The 26,661-nt window shown below is 51.7% G+C and overlaps 2 protein-coding genes across 3 annotated transcripts in view; one reads left to right on the top strand and one right to left on the bottom strand.

Moving 5' to 3' along the window:
* The window catches only part of LOC149302233 (ras-related protein Rab-11A-like), a 40,621-nt gene extending 13,960 nt beyond the window's left edge, over positions 1-26,661 (top strand). Inside the window, exons 5-10 of the transcript XR_016272110.1 lie at positions 6,303-6,402; positions 6,913-7,046; positions 12,347-12,412; positions 18,233-18,371; positions 25,434-25,498; positions 26,390-26,661. The gene's annotated coding sequence lies outside the window, so the exon portion shown is untranslated. The remainder of the gene's footprint in view (positions 1-6,302; positions 6,403-6,912; positions 7,047-12,346; positions 12,413-18,232; positions 18,372-25,433; positions 25,499-26,389) is intronic.
* Positions 10,373-22,591, bottom strand: MEX3A (mex-3 RNA binding family member A). 2 transcript variants are annotated; one of them, XM_089482935.1, is made up of 4 exons: positions 22,514-22,591; positions 22,352-22,441; positions 21,928-22,192; positions 10,373-11,617 (listed from the first exon to the last, which is right to left on the bottom strand). In XM_089482935.1, the coding sequence occupies exons 1-4, from the start codon at positions 22,589-22,591 to the stop codon at positions 10,512-10,514; spliced, it is 1,539 nt and encodes a 512-aa protein (XP_089339061.1). In that variant the 3' UTR covers positions 10,373-10,511. The 2 variants fall into 2 exon arrangements, with proteins under 2 accessions (XP_089339061.1, XP_089339060.1); XM_089482934.1 differs by having other exon boundaries at positions 22,277-22,591.

Raw genomic sequence — 26,661 nt, 5'->3', positions numbered from 1 at the left:
TGGAGAAGGAGGCAAACCTTATACAGAACAGGGCTTGGAGCTGGTGGCCCTTGAGGTCTCCTCCAAGTTCTCTCTTATGGTCCTATGATCCTGCTCTGCTGGGAAATGTCCCAAGGCTGAAGGAAGACCTCTGGGCAAACTGGTTTTCCATTTGTCTGTCTGTCTATTACCAGGGCTCCATGCTAGGGAAGTCTAGGGTTCCTAGTTGTGTGGGAGATTTAATCTTCTCCGTCAGAGAGCTCTGGTTCCCCACCAAACTACTCATCCCAGTTAGGAGTCGTGTCCAACTGCATGGATTCTGCAGCGTGGCAGCAACCTTTGGAGATGTATAGAGAGGATAAGACCATTTTTTAACAAATTTGAGATTGTCCTCTTAAAAGCCACAAGGTTATCTGCCTGGAAAATGGAAATGGACCGCAGCAGACGGGTGTCTTACACCAGGCAAGCATTTCTGTTTGCATGGGTTGCGTTCCGGTATCAAGTGTGGTCCAACATGGATACTTCTCTGATTTATCTGTAATAGCAAATTCCTTCCGCAAGTCCGTTGCAAAAAAACGTCCTCAACTCTTTTGGTCTGTTTTGAGAACTTTCCTTCCTTCCTTTCTTTTGGTTTCCTCTGAAGGAAAACAGCAACTCGTCTCCAAAGGAAAGAAAACAAGAGCAATTAAAATTATGTCGTTCTCTAAAACGATTCCCCGCTTTCTCTCTCAAAAGTAAACCAAGACCAGGCTTTTCCTCCTTTGGGAAGCAGGGACTGAAGCGCATGAAAAGGCTCGCCTCCTCTTTCTTTCCCTTTCTCAGGCCTTTGACAGATATCCTTCAGAAGATCAACGTAAACGAAACGAAACCTTAATTCTTTTTTCTTAAAAAATAGACTACTATTAGACCCCGCAATTTCCCCGTCTATAAAAAAATAACGTTACCGCTTTGACCGACAGAAAGGTACTAAAACCGTGGTTCAAATGTCAGCCGGGATTCCCACAAACAGCCAAACAAAAGCTAAATCCTCGCCTTGGTTCAGTTCATCTTTACATTCTGCTCAGTCTGGGATTATCGAGCCTCTTATATTTTAATATGGATAGCATCATCTACTCCTATTTTTTCTTTTAATTCTTCTTCTTAATTCTCTATAGGATTATAAGAAATACATTAGAAAGTGTTATACTTTAAAAAGACTTCCTTTCCTTTAAATATACTTAGTGATTTCTTTTCTATTCTCTTTCTTTATCTCTCTCTCTCTCTCTCTCCTCTTGAAAACTGTGAATCGATTCCTTCGGCAAAAGCAGAAGACTCGGATCTCTCTTTAAGAAAGAGGGGCTTTGGCTGCCTAAACATTCTCCAAAACCTTTATATGGGTCTACATTTTAAGACTTTTTGTTGAGGAAAAGAAACCGGCCCGATTCAGCCTGAATTTGAGACGCGATCCCGTCCTCCGCAATTAAATGGCCGCCTGCGCATGCAATCCTCACATCGCATTAAACAACCTGAACCTCCTTTCTTTCCAGAAGCGTCGGTTAGGATTGCTTTGAGACTGGAGCCAAATATCTGCAGATGTTTCAAAAGCGGCATCCGTTTTGGCCAATTCGAAACGCTCACCGCTTTGAAAACTCTTACTTTTACGGCTTTGTTTTTTGCGAATACAACTTTGCGATAGCATTTTTCTTTCTGGGAAGGGCTATTCTTACCATCACTATCCACTTGTACACACACACACACACACACACACACACACACACAAGAGGAAGGAAAGAAAGCGAAACATATATTAAAAACACTTTTTAAGCAATACTCTGGATACAAACGTATTTTTAACCTACATATATTCTAAACATTCTAATCTTTTTAAGGATCACTTTATCATAAAATAAAATATCCTTCTTCTTCTTTTCTTCCTTATAATAAATTACCTAATAAAAAGTACTTTTTATTTAGCCCAGTTCCTTAATACATTTACATGTGTAATAAATGCATTTATTAAAATAGAATATTAAATTATAAAGAAACGTTCTAATTTTTGTTTTCCGTTTCCCCCCCTTTTGATGTGTTTTTAAAAATCCCAAACAACCCGGCGTGAAAATGGACATCGGAAAGGCAAATAATAACAGTAATAGTAATAGTAATAGTAATAATAATATTAAGAGAAATGTTTTAAAAAGAGCAAAAAGGTTTGCAAAGTGTGTTGTTGTCGATTGGGTCCAAGAGGGTTAACAGTCATAGCCTTTGCATTGCTGGAGATCTTTTGTTGTTGTTCAAGTGTGTATGTGAGAGAAAGGAAAGGAAAGGAAAGAAAGAGGTAAAGAAGAGAGAAAGGAAAAATGCAAGAGAGTCCTCCCACAAACTACACAATGTTTCTGAACAAGACTCAGGCCAAGAGTGCCATTTTGGTCATGGACCTATATCCAGTGGGCCCTCCACATTCGAAGCGGTTCAGGGCACAGGGCACAGGGCCCCCGCGAAAGCGGGGAAACCACAAATTACACAACCAATCATATCTCTTACCCAAGGGAACACTTCTCTGGGGATCTCTCCAGGGCAAATCTGTGGTCAATATTGGTTGGAGGTTGACCACAGAATCATTCTGGAGGACCTACAGATGCCCAGAAAAGTGTTTTCTCTAGTGCTCTCTAGGTCCTTCAGCACAACTCTATGGAGGACCTAGAGATGCTCAGAGAGAACGCATTGATCAAATCTGCAAATCATTAAATCTGCAGAAGGGGAGCTCTGACTATACATCCAAATTGGCAGCTCCGTTTTAAAAACTTTGTTACAATAATACTATCCTTTGCCTCAATGATGCCAATGAGGCTGTTATCAGTTTGCGATAACCAGATATCCCTCCCTCCGTCCCCAAATACATTTTGCTTCGTCCCTTGGCCCCAACGCACTCGAGCGCAAGGGCTTTCTGTGCCCCACGGCCACCATTTTGTTCCAATTAATGCAGACGTTAAAGGCTGAGTAAACCCATCCTGGATCTCCCTTGTTTCTTGCCACCCAAAGCTGGCCCTCCCTTTTAAAATCCTAGACAGACAAACAAACCAAAATGGCTGTAGATTGACAAGGAAAGGCTAGTCTACACCATTCAAATAAATGCCTCATTCAAGTTGCACAGAATGCCATCTGGCCACATGCAACTCACAGGATTTCAAGCTCAATTCTGCAGAGAGAGAAATGGTCCACGGTTTTCATTGGAGTATACGCGAAAATCCGCGCAAGTGCCTATTATCATCATGCCTCAACCGTTTGTCTGCTTCACATGGGTTTGGATAGCTGCACACTTTTGGCAGAGGAATGGTGAACAGATGCAAATAGATGCAGTGAAGACAATTAACCATCGACGCAAATGAAAACCCACTGCAACGCGCGATGCAATACATGTAGACTAGCCAAAAGTATAATGCATCATGCCAAACATTTAGGGCTGCCGCCTTTTGTCAATTAATCGATCCATCGGTAGAAAACAAACACACATTTGAACAACTGAAAGGGTTGCTCAAACTGTCCATGTCACCTAATTCTTTTTTAATATCGTGTTTTAATATCGTGTTTGATGCAAGAATGTATAAACACCGGCACAAGAAAACCCATGTTTGCTTGGCGAAACACATGCCTGAAGGTTATGCACGCAACAAAAGATGTGCACAGAAGCTCAAAAAGAAATTACATGGTTTTTTCCCTTTAGTGATGGTGAGTTTGAATGTTCTCACCGTTCATCCATTAAAACCCGTCAGGCGACAGCTCTAAACACAAGTTTAACAAAGATTTCCAAGTTCGAGTTGTATTCCAAAGTTACCTTTCGTTGCTGATAAAGCCTTGAGAGGCTCCAAGCTGAACTTCGGGGGATTAAGCTCTAAATCTGCCTTCCGAGATCCAGACTTTGACATTTGGCTCTCCAAACCACAGCGCTACAATTCTAGAATTGCAAATTCTCTGTTTCAGAATAAGACAAAATTAAAAAGAAGTCTCCAGGTCGACAAAACGTCAGCTATGCTTTGAAAAGTCAGGGGTCCCAACCCTGCGCTTTGCGCCCATGCATTTCCCTTCCGCCTGCCTCTGCTCCCAAATCCTCTCCCTTTTTGGCCCCAAAGGGCTGAGGACTCCTTCTAGGGACCCAAATTCTCCACCTCTTTCTTATTTTCCCAGCCCTGTGCAAAGAGGTCAGGAGTAACCCTCCCAAACTGCTCCAGCTTCAACTACCAGTTAGGCCATAACTTCCCAGTCCAACTAGGCTATGCTACCAGTTCTAGCCTCTCGCCAAGGAATTTTTGGCTGGGAGGATCAACTCTGCATTTAATGATCTTACAACATTTTGCTTGCTGGCTTTGCAAAGTCTGAACATCTCATCTTTTACTGAGCAAAGTTTCCTTCCCGATGGCCAGGTTTCATGAGGTACGAATGGCAGACCAAAGGGCCATCGCAGGCTGGAAAGAGGTGGATTTTGGCTCTTTTGGAGAATGAGGTATTACTTTGTCTGCATTCTTGCAACAAAGGGCCCTGATGCAGAAGATGTCGGTCTGCCCTGCTCTGAGCTAGCTTTTCTCAGGATAGACCTGGGTTGCCAATTGACGCTAGCACAACACCAGTTTCGAGGTCTCTGTTGTTCCAATCCTTACCCAGCCAAAATTCTGAAAACTCCAGTCTGCTATGACCCAGCACTGGAGGGGGTTGCCAACAAGCTGCGATGGCACAAGGGTGGCACCCTAGTGAGGGTCGTGGAAGAATCACATCCGTTGTGCAAGGAGCGAGTGAGCAGCATTGCCTCCTGGGGCTCCATCCGGCACAACTCTGGCACAACGCAACTCTGGCATCAATTTATGCCAGTGTGCAACCACCGAACAGGATCTGGTGCCCGACCTCTGTTCGGCTAGGAAGAGACCAGATTTTGCTCCGCTCTCCCCATTTGGTAAGAGCAAAGCGGAGAAGGAGATCACCATGGCGCCACTTGCCCCAACTTTGGGCACGGCAGCAGCACAGATCCTTCCCCGCACCACAAGGCAGTGGTGGTGATGACGGTAAGAGTAAGGCCTAGGAAAATGTAAGCTGCATATAAAATCCACAGGGCCCTCATCTTACAAGGAACGGCCTCCTGAAGAGCCAGGGCACAAGAAGCTCCTTCTCGCCCGGTGGCCTGAGATCCAAAGAGGAGTAGCCGCTGGCCACGGGTGGCTTGCATGTCGGCGGAGGGGTCAGTGAGTTCTGGTCTGAGCGCCCAGAGAAGTATCCAAGCTCTTCTGATTGCATTTGGGGACAGAAGGAGTTCAGTCCCCTTGGATAACATGCTTTGGGCGTTTGGACTGAAACTCCGAGGGCTCCACCACAAGCCACAAGCCTCCGTGGCCTTTGGCATGGGAAGAAGTCCCACCCGCATTTTAACCAGGCAGCACCCACGGGTGGGCAGTGGACGGTCGGAGGGAGAGCCTGTTTCGCCCTGAGGAGGCCGTTGGGAGTGTGCGACAGGTTCAGTGCAGAGTCAGAGGTTGGCACAGATTGCATTTGCAAAGCCCCCGGAGCACCAAGAGCAAATCTGATTGTAGCGCAGGGGCTGCTTTCTTCAAAATAATAACAACAACAACAAAAATGGTGATCACCCTTATTTTTGTCCTCTTTACTGCTGGTGAGTCTGACCAACAAGTCATCTCTTAGTAGCAATCAGGGCGGCGGCGGCAGGCAGTGGGCTCCCCAGTCTCTGGGTGGCTCCAGGTTTAACTCTAAAGGAGGGACCCAAAAAGCAGTAGCAAGCACATTTCTATACCGCTTTCTCAGTGCGCTTAAGCACTCCCTGGAGGATCAGAGAAGATGGGCATCAGAGCAAAAGGTTAAGGTCTTGGGCATTTTTTTTCCTTTTTCAGATTTATATATATACATATATTTAAAAAAAAGTATTTATGCAAATTTATTCCCATCCCCTGCCGGACCCCCCCTCCCTTTTCCGGCCCGACGGCGCCAACCGAGCGCAGCCCCTTCCTCTGACCAGAGGTAGCTCTTGGTTTTCCGCGCGAGGTTCTGCAACTTCAGTCATTTCCTTTGTTTAAAACATTTCTTCTTCTTGCTACATTAAAAAATAACGGCGGGGGGAGGGGGGGTCATGGCCAAGCTGACGGAAATATATATATATATATATGTATTTATATTTATATATATTTTTTAAAAGATGGGACTTAAAATACTGCTATTAAACTAGAGTTGCTACATCAGGCTTTCTTTTAATATATATGTATATGTATATATAGATTAGATAGATAGATAAAAGGTTATTGGAACGTAAAAAAACCAACCCACTTTCTCGTTTCCCGTTTTTCTTAAAGGAAAAAAGAAAAGCCAATGGCAAATTCGGGAGGGCACCAGCCTCCGAGTCGCTCTGGGACGGGATGATGGCACCACTTCCGTTCCTAATTAGCAAATCTGGTTTGGGTTTTATACTCTTATCCATATTATTTTTAAAAGGGGGGGATATTCTAATATTTTCATCATGCGTGTATATGGGGTGGGGGGGAAGGATGCTTCAGTTTTTCATCTGAATAAGAAGGCGATGGGGGAAAACAGAGAAAAGGAGCTGGTCTACGCAGAGGCGCGTCCCCTGCAATCCTTTCGTGCATTCGCCCCGAAAGGTAGGAGCGACAATCTGCCCTCCTCCTCCTTTTCTCCTCCATCGCCTGGCATAAAATAATAAAACATAGACCGAAAACTTTCTCACGTCAACAACAAAACAGACGTCACTCCGCCAAGAACAACTAAATCCAAAGAAATGCACCCGCCTCCCGCCTCCCCAATTGCAGGGGGCAAGGTGGCGGTCGGAGAGACGGGGCGCCACCATTCGGGTCCCGCTTTGCCCACATGATTCGAGTGCCCCCTTTCCCCCCTCCTCTTCCACCAGCTCCCCATTTTATCTACAAGAGACCCTCTCCTGCCATTTAGGAACACTGGACATCAGACGGGTCTCTGCCAAGTTTCCTCTTTCTGACTTCCACCGTATAAAAAAAGAAAGGAAGGAAGGAAGGAAGGAAGGAAGGAAGGAAGGAAGGAAGGAAAATTAAAACAAGAAAGAAAAGGTAAGCGCTCTCTCTCTCTCTCTCCTGCCCGTCTTTCCTTTCCCCCATTTTCCTCTACTGGGATAACTATGGTCCTATTTGGTTAAAAAAACAAGCAATTTTATATTTATATATATATATATAGATAGATAGACATAGATATATATCTCCTTTTTCACAAGAACATTTTTAAAAAGGGGAGACTGTCAGAATGAGTGGCTTCCGAAAGCGGAGGCCAGTTGCCAAGATGCCAAAAGCATCTTTGCGGGCGTCCGAAAGGAATGCATAGAAAGTTGTTTTGCTGGCGTCTCGAAGAAGCGGGGACCTGCCAAGATGGCAGCTCCCGGCCAAATTTGGACCGCAAAGACGCTTTGCCCGGTGGGGAAGCTGAAGCCAAAGGCTGCCCGGTTCTGCCCCATGGGTTTCCTTCTGGCCTCAGCCAGGGCTTGTTCTCTTGGAGAGGATCGTTTTGTGGCAAAAAGAAAGGGACCATGGTGGCTGGGTCGGGGGCTCGCTCGGGGGGATCCAAAACGGGAGGCCAACCATCCGCTCAGCAACAGACTGCCATATTGCTAAGCTCACTTGAGCATTGGTTTTTAAAAAAGGAATTTAACAAAAGAGTAAAGCAACAACCAATTCAAGGAAAGGTGATTTTAAACGTTGGGGCTTTGTTTTTACTTCTGGTTGCTGCTGGCATGGAGCTGCTTTTGCTTTCTAAGGTGGGCGACTAGGCCCAAGGCCAGGCTGACAGTGTCCCCTTTAGCAAAAAAGAGCATTGTCATCTGAATGCAAACCTAAAGGGCATGGCTACCATCCTTCATCTCAGAAACTTGTTCTTTCAGCTTCTGGGTAATATGTGCATTGTGTCATCACTTCTAAACAGAAAAGCAGGGAAGAACAACGCCCGGCCTCCCCCGGCTCCCTCCTTTCGAACGCGGACTGCAGTCGGCCATCGCGTTTGGCAAATACGCCATTCTTGGGTGTTTTGCTGAACTTGGGGGTGGTAGGCGGGCAGAGCTGGGTGTACCCTTTGAGAAACGGTGGCCATGAATCTGGCATTGCGGGTGACCGCCTGGGAGATCTGAGATGGTCTGTAAGACCTTTTGAGGAACGCAAAGTCCCACACTTCTTCCCAAGGCAAGGAGAAGCACGTTCCCAGGTGCAGAGCCATGCTTTACCCACAGCCTTGCAGCCTCTGAATTTGGAGGCTCTCTTTAGCGCAAAGGTATACCCAGCCCTGCCTTCCCTTGGGGAGAAAATAAAAGAAGTCAAGGGATGGTACATCAAGGTGGAGGGAAAGGAGGTGCCATTTTGGGGGAGGATGCTGCGTCGCAATGAAGGACTCCCCAGAAATTATGCAAGGACACACACCCCGTCCCATAAAAAGCTCTTCTCTAGCCCTAGCTTGCTTCCAAAGTCTCCTTCTTAAATAAAGGTCCATGAATTCTAAGCAAAGGTAAAAATGGGGGGGGGGGGGGAATTGGAGAGAGAATGCGTATGTGTGTGTGTGTGGGGGGCGTATCTACCTATCTTTCTCCATCCACAGAAACAAACATGCAGGGATCATGACTTGGCTGTTTTAAATCTACCCAAATCTTGGCAATTTGGCACCCAGGTGGGAAGCTGGACAAACCTGGCTGCCATTTTGCGCGTGCGTGCGTGCGTGCGTGCATGTGTCGCCAGGGTGTGATCTGGCGGGAAGGAGATCTGGGATCCCGCAATCGCTCGCTCTCTCCGCTTCCCAAACAGTCTAAAAGGTTCTGGCGTTAACCAAAGCAGGAGTCAAATGTCTTGAAATGATTAAGGATGTTTGACAAGGCAATTCAATAGTATTGTTATTAATAATAATAATTAATATTATCTTTCTTTCTTTCTTTCTTTCTTTTTCTGAGCATGTGTCTGTTTGCTTCGATCTGAAAAAAATAGACTATATAAAAGTAGTAGGCAACCTCAGGGAGATCCGTGTCTGTCAGCGGCAAGAGGTTTTGGTCCATAAGGAAATACTCTTCTCTCTTTACTTGAATTTGAGTAACAAAAGTTTTGGTCCAGTTTAAAAAGACGACAAAATTATATATAAACATGTTATTTCATATATATTTATAGATATAGATATATATTATTCTTATCTTATTCTTATTTTTTTTTGCGTTCCGTCGGGTTGTGGGTTGGTTTTAGGTGAGCTTGTAGCCAGTATTGCATTATTGTCTTTCTTAGGTTTTGGTGTGGAATTATTATTACTGTTGTTGTTGTTGTTGTTAAAACCAAAAGAGAAAGGAAGGAAGAAAAGATGTTTCTCTTGGTTGTCGTCGTTTTGTTTTCTGTGTGTGTGAATTGTGTGTTTGAGCTTGCATTGCCTGGCAAGGATCAGAAGCCAAAATGCCAACAAGCGGATTTCCCCCTCGAGGCAGGGATCGATTGGGAAGGGTCCGTTTGCGATGGGGAGCTTTGTCCTTCTGTTTTGGAAATACCCTGTAAGTGACTCCGGATCCTCAGTGGACGAATCCCTGCTCAAATAGGAAAATAAAAAGGGGGAGGAAAGGAAAACCAGAAGCGAAAAAGGAAAACCAAAAAATACCCCCCAAAAAGCTTTGCGGTGGCTCAGAAGACTCAGAATGAGAAACGTAAAGGCGGAGGGGAAGGCTTCCCGAGGGCTTCTCCCACCCTCTTTCCTTCCTGCCCCCAGTTTCACTGGCTCTAATAGTGTTCCTTTCGTTTTGCGTTTTTGTTTCTTTTTCTTAGGAAAAAAATAGAGGAAAAAGAATATAAAGGTCTTTAGCTGCTTCTTTTGTTTCGCTTTAAATGTTTGAGGTAATACAGTTGTGCCCTCGTTTGATTAGGTTCCCAGAGGATGATGGTTTCTCTCCTTCTTTTTCAAAGCCTTTCTCCTCTTTACCTTCCTGGGTCAGTTCCTTTCTTTCTGCTGGTCAGTTGGGAGGACCGGCAGCGTCTGCATCGTGTTCGGACCAAGACCGCAGCCGAAACCCTGATCCGTCCCATAATGACTTTTCTCTCTCCGTCGTGGGCAGGAGCCGCAGACCCTGCCGGACCTCGCCGCAAAACCTCCTGCGTTCCTTAAGAATCGTTTCCACGTGATAAAAGAGTTCTCCGTCCGAAAACGGCGTCCGAGGCTCTTGCGTGGCAATCGCCTCTCATAATATTTCTGTCCCTTTCCGCCTCCTTTTCTTCTCCGCCACCATCATCATCGCCTTTATCATTGTTTTCTTTAAAAATAACATACATCACTGCTAAAATAATTCCTTTCTCCTCTTCTTTAAATTAATTTCCTTTTCTCTCTCTCTCTCTTTCTCTCTTCGGATTGGTTTGTCGTCCTTCAGACGTGTCTCATTCTGTGTTTTGTTTTCCCTCTTCCTCTCACTCCTCCCTCCCATCCTGTTGCCCATTTCAATCGTCCCCCCAAATGCTGTCTGTCTCTCTTGGTTGTGTTTTGTTCGGTTGTTGGTTTGTATGTGTGTTTTCTGTCCCAGCTTAAGAAAATATTCTTATGGCCTGAGTGGCTGCTGCATGGCACACCGGACATTCGGGGTCGGTCCGCTCGCAGATCCGGACAGCGCACTCCATGCAGAAGAGGTTGTGGCCACACGGCACGAGAGCGGCGGTCACCTCGCTTTCAAAGCAGACCATGCATTCCCGGCTGCTGGAGAGGGAGGTCCGGGTGGCGGCGGAAGCACCCAGTTTGGAAAAGCCTTGCAGGGACTCCCCCTGTGACCGTCTCGGAAGCCCGGAGAGGGGAGGCTGCTGGATGGAGGAGGACGGGGAGCGATGGGAGTTGGCGTGGAGGGTCCCGGCGTTGCTGGACCGCTGCTGCTTGGAGAAGAGGACTGACACGGGGTTGGTGTTCTCCTGCCCGGCCCACAGAGGAGTCCCCGATTCCGGAACCCCGTAATACAGATCTTGCTTGTTGACGCTGTAGTTCGGGAAGAGGTAACTGTAATTGAAGTCGTTTTGGTCATTCAGGCGGGGCGTCTCGTACGCGGGGTCGACGGAGCAGTCGCCGATGCACCCAAGGCTGTTTTGGCGGAAGGTGGAGAGGGGCTTGCAGCCGGGGGCCGGAGTGTGGACGCGCCAGGCTTCCGAGTAGCGGTTCTCCATCCCCGAGTCGGGGCTGCTGGACAGGAAGTCGTTCTCATTGTTGTACTCCAGGATCTTGCCCGTCCGGACGGCGATGTGGGTCTCGATCTCCTCCCGGGCGCGCTCCACGTTTCCCGGGGCCCCTGTGATCTCAAAGACGGGGTCCCGGTCCCGGCTGGGCGTGATGATGTAGGTGTTGGTCTGCTGCTGAATCCGCTTGATGGTGGCTCCTTTGGGCCCCACCACTAAGCCCACCACACGGTACGGGACCCGGACCCGGATGGTGACCTGCCCCGGCAGGGTCGGGGCGCTGCCGAAGGTGCTGCCGGCCTTGTTGCGAGAAGCCCGGATCATGGAGAAGTGCTCCGCGGCCGAAATGATCTCCCTCCTGGCCATGGCGACGTCCTCCCGCCTGCCGGTCACCATGAAGACCGGCTCTTCGCCACGCACAGGGGTCTTGATGTAGGTGTTGGTCTTGGCCCTCAAGGCTTTGATTTTGCAACCTTCCAAGACAAAAGAGGGACAAACACACAGGAAAAGGGTTAGCAGTTACCATGCAGCAATGAATCCAGAGCTTTCCACCATTCAGTGATGGGAGAAGCATGCACTGGGTCTAGGTTCAGAAGTGTTCAGAAACAGGAGGAAAGAAATCCTTGACCAATTTGGAAATGAAGAGGCAGCTCTAGGACAAGTAAGGCTCTGAACTGATATTTGGGACTAAATGCTGCTTCTGCTGCTGCTGTTGTTTTTGAAAGGACACTACCAGAGCTGTACATATTGGACAGCGGATGCAGACCTTGTTTTGACACCCGCCCCATTATTTCCAGTAGTACTAACCCTGAACACTACTGCCCTCCGCAAATGCCCTAAAACCAAGATACTAAGGCAGCATGCTCTAAACTAGAAGCATAAGGTCATCCATTAAAATGTTTGCTGGTCCCCAACAACTTGCCCAAAGCTGCCTCTTCACTGGAAGCGCATGGCCTCTTTCTCTCTTCAGCCCACATTTCCCATTATGCTTGGGAAAGCCTGCATAATCCACAACTTCTTTGTTTCCGCTGGAAATTTCCATTGGCAATCCAGCTTAAATTTAGTGGCTGAGTGGCAGTTAAGGCGGGTGGGAGAGCGGATGGAGGGATGGATGGAGGGATGTTGTTCTTTTTCAAAAATGGGCTTTGAAAGACAGAACGCCCCAGAAACAAAACTGATTGACTTTCTCCCCTCATTTCAAGGAACTGGGATAAATTATTCATCCCCGAGAACGGAGGCGCGCCTGTAGAGAAATCCCAGTCTAGAAGGTAAGGAGCGCCTGCAAAAACATGGTGCTGCTTTGGAGGATAGAAAGGCAGTCTATTGCCAGGGAAAACCCTCCTGGGCTGGTTTCTCTCTTTCTCTTTCTCTCTCTTTCTCTCTCTCTGCTTTGAGGCCCGGGATCTGCATTGCAAAAATAATTAAATCTATCCAAAACCTGCCCATTGTCCAAGGCCTGGCTCCACGACCGAGGCAAAACAATGCTGCATCTCCTCCGCCCAAGAAGACCACACCATGGGAGTGGTCTTCTTCCAGGTTGGCATTGGGCTCCGAGGGACGGGTTGGTTGGGCGGGCGGGCGGTGGTCCATGGCGGATGGGGAGGGAGGAAGGTGAAACAAAGGGGTCACGGTGATGGAGAGACAAAGGGAGTGGGGGATGGAGGGAGGGATGAATGGATGGATGGGAGGCCAGGCAAGGAGCAGATGGAGGCAGAGGCAGGCAAGCTGGGGGGGCAGAATGGGGCTGAAGGAGGGCAGTGAGGGAGAGAGGGGAAGAAAGGAGGCAGGAGGAGAGAAAGGAGGAGGTAAGGGGGAGGGGGCCACAGGGAAGACAAAAGGAGGAGAGGGAAGGAGAGGGTCTGGCCCAGAAAGAGGAGGACAAAGGGGGAGCCGCAGAGAGGGAGGCTCAGGGGAAGGCAGCAGCCAGGGACCCTGGCCTTCATGCCCCAGCAGAAGTGGGTCTCCTGGAGGAAGGAGCTGGGTTCCTAGCTGCCTCCTTGCACAAAAAGGGTCCACAAATGGCACCGCTGTTGTGATGGGCTGGACGCTTTTGTCTTGGGTCTGGAGAAGGCTCACAATGCGCAATGTGATGACTTCCCTCCTCCAGGGAATAGAAAATGTTGACCAGAAAACCAGGGAAGGCATTTGGGTCTTTACTCCTAAGTCCCAGATTCCTCCAGCTGGAAGGAGGCAGAGATACTGGAAGCTGCGGTCCCAAAGAGTAGCCTTTATCCCCTGCCCTCCTTCTGACAATAGCAGGACGTTTGCCAGGAGAAGGCGGCAGTGCCAGCGTTCCTGGAAAGCAGCGCTGGGTTTCAAGGAGACTTTGAGAAGAGGGTCCCAGTGGCTACCAACTGGACCTAACGAAGTTGCCCATCCTTGACTCTGGCGGCATCTATGTTGTAGGAATAATGCAGTTTGGCCCCATTTTAACTGCCATGGCTGCATCCTACAGAATCCTGAGATGTTTAGTTTGGTGGGGCACCAGACCCTCTTTGGCAAAGAAGGCTAAATGCCTTGCAAAACTACAAACCCCAGGGATCCACAGGATGGAGCTACGGCACTTAAAGTGGCGTCAAACTGGCTTATTTCTACAGTGTAGATGCACGCTTAAAGTACTATACACCTGGGATGTATTTTCTGGCACAAATGCAGCCAGGTTTGGGCCATTTTAAGAGATTGCATGCTTGCTGGTGTCTCTCTCTGCAATCCCCACTTTTATGGGAGCAAGAGCCATTTCCACACTGGGAGGAACTGGGAACCGGAGGAAAGATCATGGGAAAGAAGGGGGGATTTTGCAGGTCTTTCACTAGACTACCATCCCTCCGAATTCTCCTGGCAAAGTCGCAAGGCTGGTATAAAATAAACCCACATGAGTAGGCTTCCGTTTCCAAGCAGAGTCCAAGGCTATGCCTCACTTCTAGACAGGAACACCTTAATTAAGGGCTTCGTTTTATCTCTAACTGCAATTAAAGAGAACAACAACAACACACCCAAGCATACAAAGGAAGAGAACAACAACAACACAGAATTACAAAGTCAAGCAGTAGGGAAGCGTATGAAGGGATGTGTGTGGATTTGCATGTCTGGTCTCTGGATAGGCTAACCGTTGCTTGGAGAAGTTACTTATTCCGGTCAACCTGCAAAGGGATCATGCCTTCCCCGGAAGGGTCTGTGTCACTCTGGCCCTTACTTTCCCCTCCAGCAAAAGCACAGCTTGGACAAACTACTTTTTTCTGCAGCGTGTAGACCTTGGGCAGCTCTTATGGCTTATTTCATTCAAAGCTATAGAAGGGAAGACTTCCATAGTTGATGTCAGCGGGGCACAAAAGGCCCAGTCAATGCAACGCTTTGTCTGCAGAGCTGCCAAGAAGCCATCATTCCCGGCGCAAAACCCATGACCAGGAGGACCTCCCATCCCACCATCCCCAGGAAAGGGGCACAGTTCTTGCTTGCCTTCGTCCCCCTGGACCTCCTGCAGCATTAATGCTGATTTGGTTTTAAAAGGGGATCTGGGGGGGGGAGGGGGTGGCAAGACCCGTGGCTCCCTGCGTTGCCAATGGGAAGCGTGTTGCTACGTTAAGAACAGCCTGCTCCGAGTGCGGGTCTCGGCGCAAGAGCGACTGGCGGCCGTTCGGCGCGGAGTGGGTGTGTCTCCGCTGTGGCGATGGCTGCCTCCGACACGCGTTTCCTGAGCGTTCGCAGGGAGGCAGAAGGAGAGCCGTGGGTGGGCCTGGCAGGTGCAGACAAAGGCACCGGGTTCAAGGGAGGAGGACGCTGAATGAAGTGGCACCCGGAGACATAATTTCCTACTGCCCTAGATTCCCAGACAGCTGCGCTGGATGGAGGGTGCTAGTTTCCTAGAAAGGTCCCACGCTTGCTCTGTGGTTCCCTCCATACTCCCTTGCCTCCATTCTTCCTTGCTTTGGGGTTTTGCTCACATTGCTAAGACCCACAGCAATACCTACTGGCTTTATGGGCAAAGCCTGGCCCCCAAAAACAGAGTTTTGGGGCCCTCCGTCCCTCTTTGAGTTTCACCAGAATACGCCTTTTTTCCCCTACAGTTGAATTCCTGGAAGTTTGTCTTTCAAAACTGGTTGCAGAAGCCTTTTTATTGCAATTATTATTGTTATTGCTGTTATTCCCACAATGTGTAATCGGTTTTGTTGTTATTGTACACACAGAGTCCTGGCCGTGCTGGCAAGGGGATTGTGGGAAACGTAGTCCCTGAAAGTAACTTTCTGTTGGACGTGGGGATTAGTTTTTGGATTACAATGTGGGTTATAATGGCACCATTTTGCACCACAATTGGCACCTGAGGGAGCCACTAATGGCGCCTCAGGAGACATGTCCCACAACTGTGGCCCCCAAATATTATTATTATTATTATTATTATTAACCTTTATTTATAAAGCGCTGTAAATTTACACAGCGCTGTACATACAATCTTTGCCACTTTTAATAACTGGCCCAAAATAACAAAAAGGTGTGACAAAGGGACTGGGCTTCTTCTGCCTGCCTGAAGATGGACAGCCCAGGGAGCGAATCACAGAGCAAAGCCTCTGATCTTCTAGGAGACAGACAGCCCAGGCAGCCAATCAGGGCTCCCCACCTTCTGAGGGGAATTTTCTGAGGTAAAATTCAGCTCCTTTGGAAGCTTCCAGAAGCAGACATTTGAGAACCTGCTTCTGAGGTGTAAATAACAACAACAACATAGAAAGGACTCTTGTTTAGAAAACACTTCCAAGACAATAACAACTTAATAGAGAATGGGAAGAGTTTTTAATAGTGACAAAAACTGAGGAGTGGGCTTCAAAGGGCAGAAACTGAGGCAAAATAGGCTCCAGAAAATGAAGTTAACAGGACTAAATATATAATAATGCCATTAAGTTCCAACTTTTCCTCAGGGTCCCTTTCACACACCGGCTGCATCTACATTGCAGAATGAACGCAGTTTGGCACCACTTTAACAGCCATGGCTCCATCCTATGGGTTCCTGGGATTTGTAGTTTACAACAACAATTCTTGTTGCTATTGTTATTATCTTGTTGTTGTTGGGAGACAGGGGGGTTTATTAGACCAGGATGCTGCATTTTAGGTGGTTTTTAAAGCATTTTTTTTTTTGTCCTGAATTTTGAGGAAAGGGTCTGGGGTTTTTTTAAGGGGTTCCCTTTACATATTTATTTGGGGCCTCTGTGCTGCAAAAAAGGGGGGATATTGGGTAACATGCCCCCCATTTTGGCCAGGACTTTCTTTATGGATGGTGTGAAGCAAAAAGAGGTTTGTGGATGTGGCATGCGCTGGCCCAGACCTCCATTTTGCCACTTCTGTGCATGGCCACCATGCAACAAACATTGAGCAAAGATGGGAAGCAGGTGGAATGGTTCTCTGTTAAACATATATTGGGGGGGGGGGTATTTTGCTTCATTGCATGAAAAGGACCCCAGAATCCTCCTCAGGATGTGGAGGACAGTCCTCAGAGAGTCCTCCTCTCCAGGGACCTCAGGAAAACTAGGTTTCTGGGTCTTTTGTCCCTCAAAGAGGGTTGTACTTATTGGTGTGACCCATAAGGAAAGGGGGGAAAGAGCAATACAGTGGACCCTTGTTATACGCTGGGGTTTGGTTCCAAGATCCCCCGTGTATAACAAAATCCGTGTATGCTCAAGTCCCATTAAATATGGTGTCCCTAATAAAAAATGGAACATCAAGGTAAATTTATACTTTTTTGGAACATTTTCATACCGTGTATGCTTGAATCCGTGTATAAGAAGGGCCGACTGTACAACCATAGCATATGTGGTGCAAGGCCTAAAGACCCAGAAGGCGCCATCTAATCTTGGAAGCTAAGCAGGGTCAGCCCTGGTTTGTACTTGTATGGGAAACCGCCCGGGAATCCCAGGTGCTGTAGGTTCTTATTCGAAGGAAGTAAGTGGCAAAACCGTCTCTGAGGATTCCTTAGAAAACCCTACAAAATCAATAGGGTCACCATAAGTCGGCAGGCAACTTCAAGGCACATAGGCAGCCATCTCTTGGGGATGCTTTGACTGAGAGTTCCTGCATGGCAATGGGTCTATTTCCCACTCCAAACCAGACCACTGAAAACACTTTGGGTTACAACAGAGTTGCTGGGGAAATCCATTTCCATTTCAGCTGTTAGAAGGGAAAGGGGAGTCTGGGGTTAGGGCTGGCAGACGGGTTCACCACCCTTGATACCAAAAAGTCCATACCCTCCAGCATTTCACAGATGAAAACTGGAACATGTGTGGCCAAGCAAGATCAGAGCATTGTTAAGATGGCCAAAGGTACCAATGATGGAGGAATACACAAGCCGGGGGAGGATACAACGGTTTGCTTTTTCCTGACCCAGCTGGGAAGGAGAAGATTCATCTACCGCTTCTCCTCTCCTCCCTATTGAGTCAACTAAGTACAAACTACTTTGGCACTTTGGACTCAGGCTGCATCATTCCACACTGTAGAAATGATGCAGTTCGATACCACTTTAACTGCCATATCTCCATCCTGGGATTTGTAATTTTATGAGGCGCTGGCACCCTTTGCAAAACTACAAATCCCAGGATTACATAAGAGGGAGTTGCAGCAGTTAAAGTGGTATGAAACTGGGTTATTTCTAGATGCACCCTCAAGTCGCAGCAGCAAAAGTAACTGGAAGAGAAAGGTGAGAACCTGGGACATTCTGGAAGCAGATGCAAAAGCGGGACGGGGAGGAGGATCACCCAGGACGGTCCCTGCCAAACCAGAGCAGTCGGAGTCTAGGGAAAACCCCAGACCCCAGGTGAAGAGTGGCCATCTTGAGTGATGCCTGGGCCCCTGTAATATATGCAAAGAGCCCGCCTGCCAATTTGGATGGCTTTCAAAGGGGATTATTGGTTGCCAGGGAGCAGGAGACGAGGGAGAAGCCCCCCTTCCTGCCAGTGGGCTTAATCCCATTGGGGCAACTGCTCAGCCACTGTGGGAACCCAGCGCTGGACCAGTTAGGCCTCTGGTCTGATCCCACAGGGCTCAACCCACATTCTTAATGCCCAGGGGGATTTGCTAAACCTTTTCTCATCACAGCCTTTGATTTCTAGGGCTCACACCTGCCGGGAAACACAACGCTCTGGTTTGGAGACCCTTTGCAGTGATGGATAAAAGCACTCTGCGCATGGGCAGGAGCACTTTCATCAAGGCTGGCTGCCATTCCTTGGCACTGGAAAGGAGACACTCCAGGTACAGACTTCACTGTTTGCAAAGTGGCATCACCGTGTCCTCAGTTCAAATCTTACCCCACCCACCCCAGGGAATCCACGACTTCCTTTGCCCACGGCTTGGTCCCACAACTGCAATGGAGGGCTCAGCCTGACACTGAGGGAGAGCCAAGCTCTTTCCGATCCCTGCCCAGACTGGCCACTTGGCATTAAACCTCAGACCGTCTGCATCCGCAGTGGGCAACCGGAAGGGCAGATGCCCCTGGGAGACCTGAGAGGGCCACAGCCTCCCACGGCACCTGCCCCACTCAATAGCAGGAATTCTTCTTTGCCCCCAAATGCTCTCATGAAGGGCATTCTCACCAGGTTTGGGGACCTTCCTGGGTCATTGCATGCTCAGGAGAGGACTATTTCAAACAATAGGAAGTGGGCAAGAGTCATTTCCTGCTCCAAAAGAAGCCTCCCGCTGGGCACAAGTTGGTCAAAGGGGCAGAATGATCCCTAGAGAGCATTTGGAAAAAGATTTGCTTGAGGAAAATGCAGAATGTTGCCTTTGTTGATGTCTGAAGGGGATCCTTACAATTGGTGAAAATGTGCTCCGCTCCCCTAGAAGTAACTTGGAGCCATTCTGAGCCCAAGGAAGATTGCATTTTTGAGCCCCTGGGGCCATGCTTTGAGCTCTCCCTCTTTTACAGTTCAGTCCTGGCTCCCTTGCCATGCTCAAAAAGGGGGTGCAGGAAGGGTGCCTCTATGAGGACAACAAAGCCAGAGGAGTGGGCAAGTCCCTGGCCTCCTCCTGGCTAGAAAGAAGCCTCCTGGCCTGTGGGCGACAAGCAGGTCCATGGAGGAGGCAAGGGCAGGGTCTAATGCCCTTTGACAACACTTTCCCTGCCATGCTATGGGGCCCTGGGATCTGCAGCTTTGTGGTGGCCTCTGTTGCGAAGGCCAAAGGTCTCACAACTCTCACCCATCCCAGGATTGCACAGCCTTGAGCCAGGGCAGTGAAAGCAGTCTCAGGCTGCATTAATTCTGCAGTGTAGATGCAGCTGGATTGAACAGATGGAGGCAACATTGGCAAAACATGGTGGGAAAGATGACACCAGGAAGGAAACAACAGCCTGGCACAACGGACCTTCTCCCAAAAGGACGCGATGATGGCGATCCTCAGCCTTTCCCCCCAAACATCACTTTTTGCTGCTGCGCTTAGTCCGCCAGCCTGGTTTCCATGCGCTGCCTTTGCTCTGTGGCTAGCTGGGCCTGCAGTCCCTCTCTTATTCTTCCCTGGGACGGAGCAAGGTGGGACCAAGGGGCATCATGGAGGAAGTAATCATGACATAAAGCAGACTTGGCAGATCGGAACTTGTCCAGCAGCCCTTTAACAAGGCCATCACTCGAAGGGCCAGGTTGTGCCCCTCCACAGCATGAAGCCAAGACTAGGCAAGCAACTCCTTTTCAAAACAGGGTTTCAACCCGTTCCCCCGAAAACGCCCACTTTGTTTCTGGGGACATCTTTGACCCAGACTGGGTTGTGTCTTGCACCCTTCTCCCCAAAACCCAGAGTCAGTGGAGAGAGACCCACTTCTCCAGGGAGGGAGGCGGCACTGCCTTCCTTTCAGGGCCAGTCTGAGAGCCCTTGAGCCCAGGGCTGGGGGTTTCTGGGAAGGGTAGTTTAGCCAGACCTTTAGCCTTCCCTGCCCAGAAGAGTTGCCCAGCATGGAGGAGCCAGGGCAGCTCAAGTGGCCTCAGGCCTTGGCTGGCTCTGGACCCTGGCTGCTTTGTGGGGCTGCTTAGGAGGGGAGCCAGTTGCCTTGAAAGGAGGGTTGGGGCTCAGGTGAAGCAAGGCCCAGCGGGGCACTTCTGGCCAGAAAGTTTCCCCTTCTGTTAAGATGCTCTGCCTCCCCACAGAAGACAGACAGACAGACAGAGAGAGAGAGGGATGCTCCCAAGAGAGAGTGGCCCCATTGGCTTCCATGGGCCACCAAGGGCTGGGGTTGCAGGTGGGGGCCTGGCCTGTGTGCCCCTTTCTCTCCTTTGGCTGCTGGAAAGGGCCATCAATCCCTAGGGAGCTGACAGACAGCCCCCTTCTCTCTCGCCTTCCTTGCCTTCTCCTTGGGATCCCCCCCCCCCGGAGCCCAATTCATGGTTGCCCTGAAGCCCAGAGCCAGAGATGCAAAGCCAGGGAGAGGGAGCCCCACGGAGGAGAACAATGGGGCGGGGAGCCCTTTCTTTCTTTCTTTCTTTCTTTCTTTCTTTCTTTCTTTCCTTTGTTGCGGTGATGGCGGAGGGAGCCTTCCTCCTCCTCCTCCTCCTCCTCCTCCTCCTCCTCCTGGCCCAACCTTTCTCCATTGACCCCTCAACCACTGCCTTCCAGATTGTTTTATTTGGGGGGGGGGGCTGTAGTGCTCCCCTTAAAAAGGCAAAGCATCCCAAGAGCCCCTGAAGCCACTTTGGGGGGGGGCAGTGGTTGGGAAAGGCAGAGAATGGGTCCCAACCAAGGGAGGGGGAGTTGTGGGTCTGGGGGAGATCCGGAGAAGGGGCTTCCTTTGAGGGGCAACGAGGAGACCCCCCCCCAATTGCCAGGGAGCCCAGGAAACAAAGACAAGAAGGACCCCCCTCTCTCTCTCTCTCTTTCTCTGCAATGCACCTCGACAGCGAGAGAGAGAGAGAGAGGGAGAGAGGGAGAAAGGGGCCGGGAGAAGGCAGGGCCCCCGGTCCTGGGGGCTGAGAAGGGGCAGGAGAGGGCCTTAGGACCCCCCCCCCCAGACTCCCCTTTCTCTCTCCCTCTCCGGGGCTTTGCGGGGGCCAGGCGTGAACTCGAGGTGACTTTGGGAAGAGGGGGGGTCTCCATTGTTCTCCCGGCCGGACCCACTGGAGTTGCTTGGGACTCCTTTAGGGAGACCCCCCCCCCATCTCTCGCTCCCTCCCTCCCTCCCTCCTACACCACAAACGCCAGCCCCCCCCCCCCCGGCTCCTTTCTTCTTCCTCCTCCTCCCGCCCGGTCTCGGGGGGGGGGACCCGGCGGCCTTTGCTTTGGGGGGGGCCTTTGCAGGGACGCTTCCTTCCTCTCTTGCAAGGCCCCCACCCACCCACCCAGCCCAGGGAAAGTCCTGCCAGGGCCACTCCGGTCCGACTCCGGGGGGGGGGGTCTCGTTGCGCGGGCCAAGGCTGCCTGCCTGCCTGCCTGCCACACCCCCCTGGCAACAAAAGGAGGAGGAGGAGGAGGAGGAAGAAGAAGAGGGCCTTCCTCCCATGGGTCCCCCCCCCCCTTAGACACAGAGAGAGAGACAAAGAGCCCCTTCTTGGCCCGGCTTGTGTTCCCGGCGAGGCCCCCTTCCTCCTTCCCTTTCTTCGCCCGAAGACAAAGAAAGGCATCCTCGGGCCCGGCCGGCACGCCCCCCTCGCCGCTCCAGCGCCCTTGCTTCCCCTCCCGGAGCCCCGCCAGGGATCGGGGCCGGGGGAGCCCCTCTCCCCCAGTGGCCCCTCGGGGCAGGAGGGGCCCCTCTGGCCCTCCTTTCTTTCTGCCCCGGGGAGGAGGGGCCTGGGGGGTGTGTGTGTGTGTTTTGGGGGGGTCTGCTCACCTTGCCTTCCGACGATCTCGGCCACGTGTTCGGAGCTGGGCACCGGGACGCACTCGGTGGTGTTGGAGCTGCTCTTCAGCCGGAGCTCGGCTTCCTTGTAGAGCACGCACAGCTTCCCGGCCTCCGAGGCGGCAGCGGCCGAGCCAAGGCCGGGGGTCCCGGCCGAGGAGGAGGAGGAGGAGGAGGGCGGCGGCAGCGGAGGAGGCGGCGGCGGAGGAGGAGGCGGAGGGGGCGGCGGCGGGGGCGGAGGGGGCCCCGGGAGGCCCTTGGGGGCGGCGGGCGGCGGCGGCGGCGGCGGCGGCAGCGGCAGCGGAGGGGCCTGCGGGGGCAGGGCGCCCTCCTCTCCGGCTCCGGCCGAGGAAGAGGAGGAGGAGGAGGAGGAAGAGGCCGAGGAAGAAGAGGGGGGTCCCCCGGCTCCAGGCGCGGCCCCCGGGTCCCCGGCCAGCCCCAGGAGGCAGAGCTGGTCCAGGGCCATCTGCAGCGCCCGCTCGTCCTCCAGCAGCCCCCGCGGCTCCTTGGGGCCCCCGCCCCCGACGCCCCCTCCTCCTCCTCCTCCGGCGCTGCTGCCTCCTCCGCCTCCGCCGGCGCTGCCCCCCGGGAAGCAGCCCAGGTCCCCGAAGCCCCCGTTCCGTTCCATGATCCCGGAGACGACCAGGCTCGGCATGGCGAGAGAGGGGCCCCGGGACGCGGAGGAGGAGGAGGGCGGCCCCCCGGGAGGAGGAGGAGGACCTCGAGGGCCGGGCAGGGCCAGCGGCAGACGGGCACCGGGCGAGGAGGCTGCTCCCAGGCTCAGGCTGAGGATCCCGGGGATGGAGAGGGAGGGAGGATGGAGCAGGAGGAACAAAGAGCCCGGGAGAGAAAGGGGGGAGGCACAAAGAGACCGGCAACAGGGACCCCCGCCCACCGCCGCCGCCGCCGCCCGGGAGCCCCGCTCCTCGCCTCTGGCCCGACCAGGCAACCCCAGCCTCGGCCCCCAAGCCCTCCCTCCTTCCCTTCCTTCTTTCCTTCCTTCCTTCCTTTCTTCCCTGGCTGCTGGCGAAGGGGGTGTGGAGCTCGCGAGGAGGAGGGAGGGAGAGAGGGGGGCGCGCCCGGACCAGCAGCCCCCTCCCCCGGATCGCCTCTCTCCTCCTCCTCCTCCTCCTCCTTCTCTTTCTTTCTCCTTCCTTTCTTCCCTGTCCGTTGCGGAGGCAAAGGGGGCGGAGGAGGAGCAGGCAGGCAGGGAAGGGGTCTGCTGCTCGGGCGCCTCTTTTGTCTCCAAGCCCCCTGGCTGCGGACTAGAGACCCTCCGCCTGGGCCCCCAGGAGGAGGAGGATGCTGGGGGATGTAGTCCCGCGGGGAAACGCCCCCTTCGCCGCTCGGAGAGAGAGAGAGAGAGGGGGGGGGGGAAGCCCCCTCCCCAGAAACAAGAGGAGGAGGAGGAGGAGGAGGAGGAGGCCGAGGGGAAGGGAACAAAGGAGCGCAGGAGCCAGGGAGGAAGGAAGGAAGGAAGGAAGGGGAGCCGCTCCCGCGGGGGAAGAGGCCAAAGGCACAGGGACACCCCTGGCAAAGGAGGCCCCCAAGAACCTGGCTCCTCCCGGCTGGCCCCTCGCCTGGCCTGCTGGTCTCTCCTGGGCAGGTGGGCCCTGGAGAGGCCCAGAAGGGCCACGAGGACAAGGAAGGGCCAGGTCTAAGGGTCCCCTTCCCATCAGGGCCTCCTCCTCCTCTTCCTCTGGTTCAGAAGAGGCTGGACAGCTCCCGGCTGGGGCTGCTCTGCCTGCATTTGCAGGCAGCCCAGGGGAGGACTGCAAGGCCCATCGGGCTGCTGCCCACTTTAGGACCCCCAAGTGTGCCCTGTGTCCCAGTGGCTTCATCACCTGTGACACTCTTGCCACAAAGACACCTCCTCCTCCTCCTCCGCCCAGCGAGGGGGGAAGGGGTCCGTCCCAAAGGACTCTTCTCTCAGTCCAGGAGGAGCCCTGGGTCTTCTCTGGGGCTTGGTTCCAGCAGCCCAACATCCCCTGATAGACTGCGGGGGAGTAAAAAGCAAGGTTTGCTTTGGGGAATCTTTTGGGGAGGGAGAATCCCTCAACTCAACTAAGCAGCTGATACAGGGATTCAGGCGGTGCCTTCGCATTTTAAAGGACACTCAGAAACATAACAGTGAAGTTTAAAAATCCAGCCAAACCACCTCAAAAAGGAGATGCCAAGGGTACTTGCCCCTCTCCCCCCCCCCCGCCATTAAAAAGAGAAGGGCCTCCTCTTCAGCCAGGATCCACCAGCAAGGCCCAGTTTCTGTGCCTGGGTCCAGCACACGAGGCCTACTGGCAACTGGGTTGCCCAAGCCCTCTGGCACAGCAACCCCAGTTGGCATGATGGGACCCTTTTCTAACGGGCCAAAGGTACTAAAGAGGGACAGAGAGCCCAGAAGTGTGGTGTGTTTGGGGAGGGTACCCAGGGACCCCAGGCTGGGAGAGAGAAAAGGAGGAACAGCCAAGGCAATGGGAGGCATCTATCCAGAGATGGGCACCAAAATGGCTGACAAGCAGGTCTCCCAAGGCTCAGGAAACACAGAGGGGGAGATTCCTGGACTGACAGCAATAGACACACTTTATTGGCATTATTATTATTATTATTATTATTATTATTCTGTGAATATTGTGCAGAATAAGTTTGGGACTTATTCTCCGTAAAATTGTGCCAAAAAGAGCCCTTCCTGAGCAGGAGGCAGCCTTTCCTTTGCAAAGAAAGGATCATTCCTCTGCAGAAATGTATTTCCCTGCACAGAAAAGGCAGAGAAAACCAATGCAGTTTCTGATGCAAAAGTGCCCCCGTGAGCCTTGCAGGGCCACTTGGCTTTGCAGGCTCCTTTGCAGCCTTTCCCCCAGCAGCAGGATCAAAAGCCCTGCAAAGAAGTGGCCCCTTGTTGAGACCCCCCCCCCCAAACGGCCAATTCAGGCCCAGTCTTTCCCAGCTCCACCAGCTTGGCCCATTCAAGCAGAAAGCCTGAAAGAGGGTCAGGAGCCAAGAGGGCTAAATCCTCTGCTTTCCTTCTGTCCTGGGAATCACCCATTCAAGAAGGGCCTCGTTGGGGAGGGGAGGGAACTGGGAGGGGGTGACTTAGGGGGAGAAGGAACCCCCTTTTGTTTTAGCTGGAAGCTTCTCCCCCTTTCCCTCTCTCCCCCAATCCCACCCCCCTTTGAGTCAAAACAGATGTCTCTCCCATGAAATGAGATTGCATGAGCTCATGGGGGGGGGGGGGAGGGAAGGCAGAAGGGGATGAGGGACAAAGGCAGAGGTGGGGGGAAGGGAGGGGAGGCCTGGGGACCCCCGCTGGGCTCCTGGGTGCAAGGAGGAGGCATGCTCTGGGGCTGGCCAAGGCAGAAACCCTCCTGGCAAGCAGGCAGGGATGGAGCAGCCTCCATTTCCCCTGAACTGCAAGGTCAGTTCCCCTCCATTCCTCTGCCTTGGCTTTCAGGAGAGAGAGAGAGAGAGAGAGACCCTGCCTCACCTGCCTCCTCTCTTTGCAGATGCTGCAGCCGCAGGCAATCAGACTGGGCCCAGGGCTCAAGACCAAACCCCTCCAGTCACCCAGGTAAGGCAGCCTTGCAAGCTTGGCTCTTTCCCCCCTTCTCTTTCTGGGTGCAACTTTTGGCCTGAGGAGGGAGGTGGAGGGAGAAAGGCCTCCATATCCTTAACACAGAGGTGCAGCAGCTCTGCTGGACTTGTTGGGGGGTTTGCTTTGCTTTGTTTGCAAAGGGAAAGCCTTGCCCCGCTTAATAAGAATTCTGTCCCACCAATGATTTTTCCCCCTCTTCAGGAAGGCAAGTACGTACAGCAAATCATCCTCAGCGCGATCCTGAATTGTAGTATCACACTCTCTCCAATGCTAGAAATTTGGGGGCTGGAGGAAAATTGCATTGGAAAATTCCCTTTTCCCCTTTGTTCTCAGCTGGCTTCAAATGCCGCAACGTTAGTTCAAAGGGAGAAAGTTGTTTGCATTCATTTAACACAATGTGCAGCCACACTGCGGAAATAAAGCCATTTAACTGTCACAACTCCATCCGATAAAATCCTGGGATTTATAATTTGGGGAGGTATTCAGCCTGGTCTGTCAGAAAGCTCTGGCGCCTCATATGATGGTTGTGTGCCTTCGAGTCATTTTTGACTCATGGTGACCCTAAGGCAAAGCTGTCATGGGGTTTTCTTGGCAACATTGGTTCAAAGGAGGTTTGCCATGGCCTCCCCCTGAGGCTGAGAGAGTGTGACTTGCCCAGGGTCACCCAGGGGGTTTCAAAGCCAAGCAGGGAATCAAACCCCGGTCTCTATGGTCATAGTCCAACACTCAAACCACCATGCCATGCAAATGACTCTGTGGGAGAGAGTTATGGCAGTTAAAGTGGTGCCAAGGTGCTTTACTTCTGCAGTATGAAGAGTACACATTTGTTCATCTTTTTCTTCTTCTCCTCCTCTTCTAAAAAAGCAGGACCCAACTGGGAAGACGGGAGACCCATTTGGAGACTTCCTCTACTTTTGAAAGTGGCACAGAAAAGGAACTTCTTTCTACGGACTGAGGGGAGACCATCTGCCAGGAGAGGCAGGAACAATGCCATGGGGCTGCGAGGTGGCAACCGACCAGACACCCGGCAGCTGCCTTGACCACAAGAGAGAGAGGAGAGCCGGGGGTGGCGTTGGCGTCAAAACAACAACGCTGGTGATGGAGATGGGTGCCAACTCCTCCATGCCCTCCCCTTAGCA

This window comes from Sceloporus occidentalis, unplaced genomic scaffold (assembly GCF_023333645.1).
Source record: "Sceloporus occidentalis isolate IW3139 unplaced genomic scaffold, rSceOcc1.0.p SCAF_20, whole genome shotgun sequence".
NCBI lineage: Eukaryota > Metazoa > Chordata > Lepidosauria > Squamata > Phrynosomatidae > Sceloporus > Sceloporus occidentalis.
This window is presented reverse-complemented; position numbering and strand designations above follow the sequence as displayed.

Bases quoted from the DNA above. Each gene is read 5' to 3' on its own strand.
- MEX3A (XM_089482934.1), bottom strand. From the start codon at position 22,591: ATGCCGAGCCTGGTCGTCTCCGGGATCATGGAACGGAACGGGGGCTTC. The intron at 22,193-22,276 runs GCCGGAGAGGAG...GCCGCCCCCAAG, and splicing joins CCTCCTCTTCCTCGGCCGGA to GGCCTCCCGGGGCCCCCTCC. The intron at 11,618-21,927 runs GTGAGCAGACCC...TTGTCTTGGAAG, and splicing joins CGAGATCGTCGGAAGGCAAG to GTTGCAAAATCAAAGCCTTG.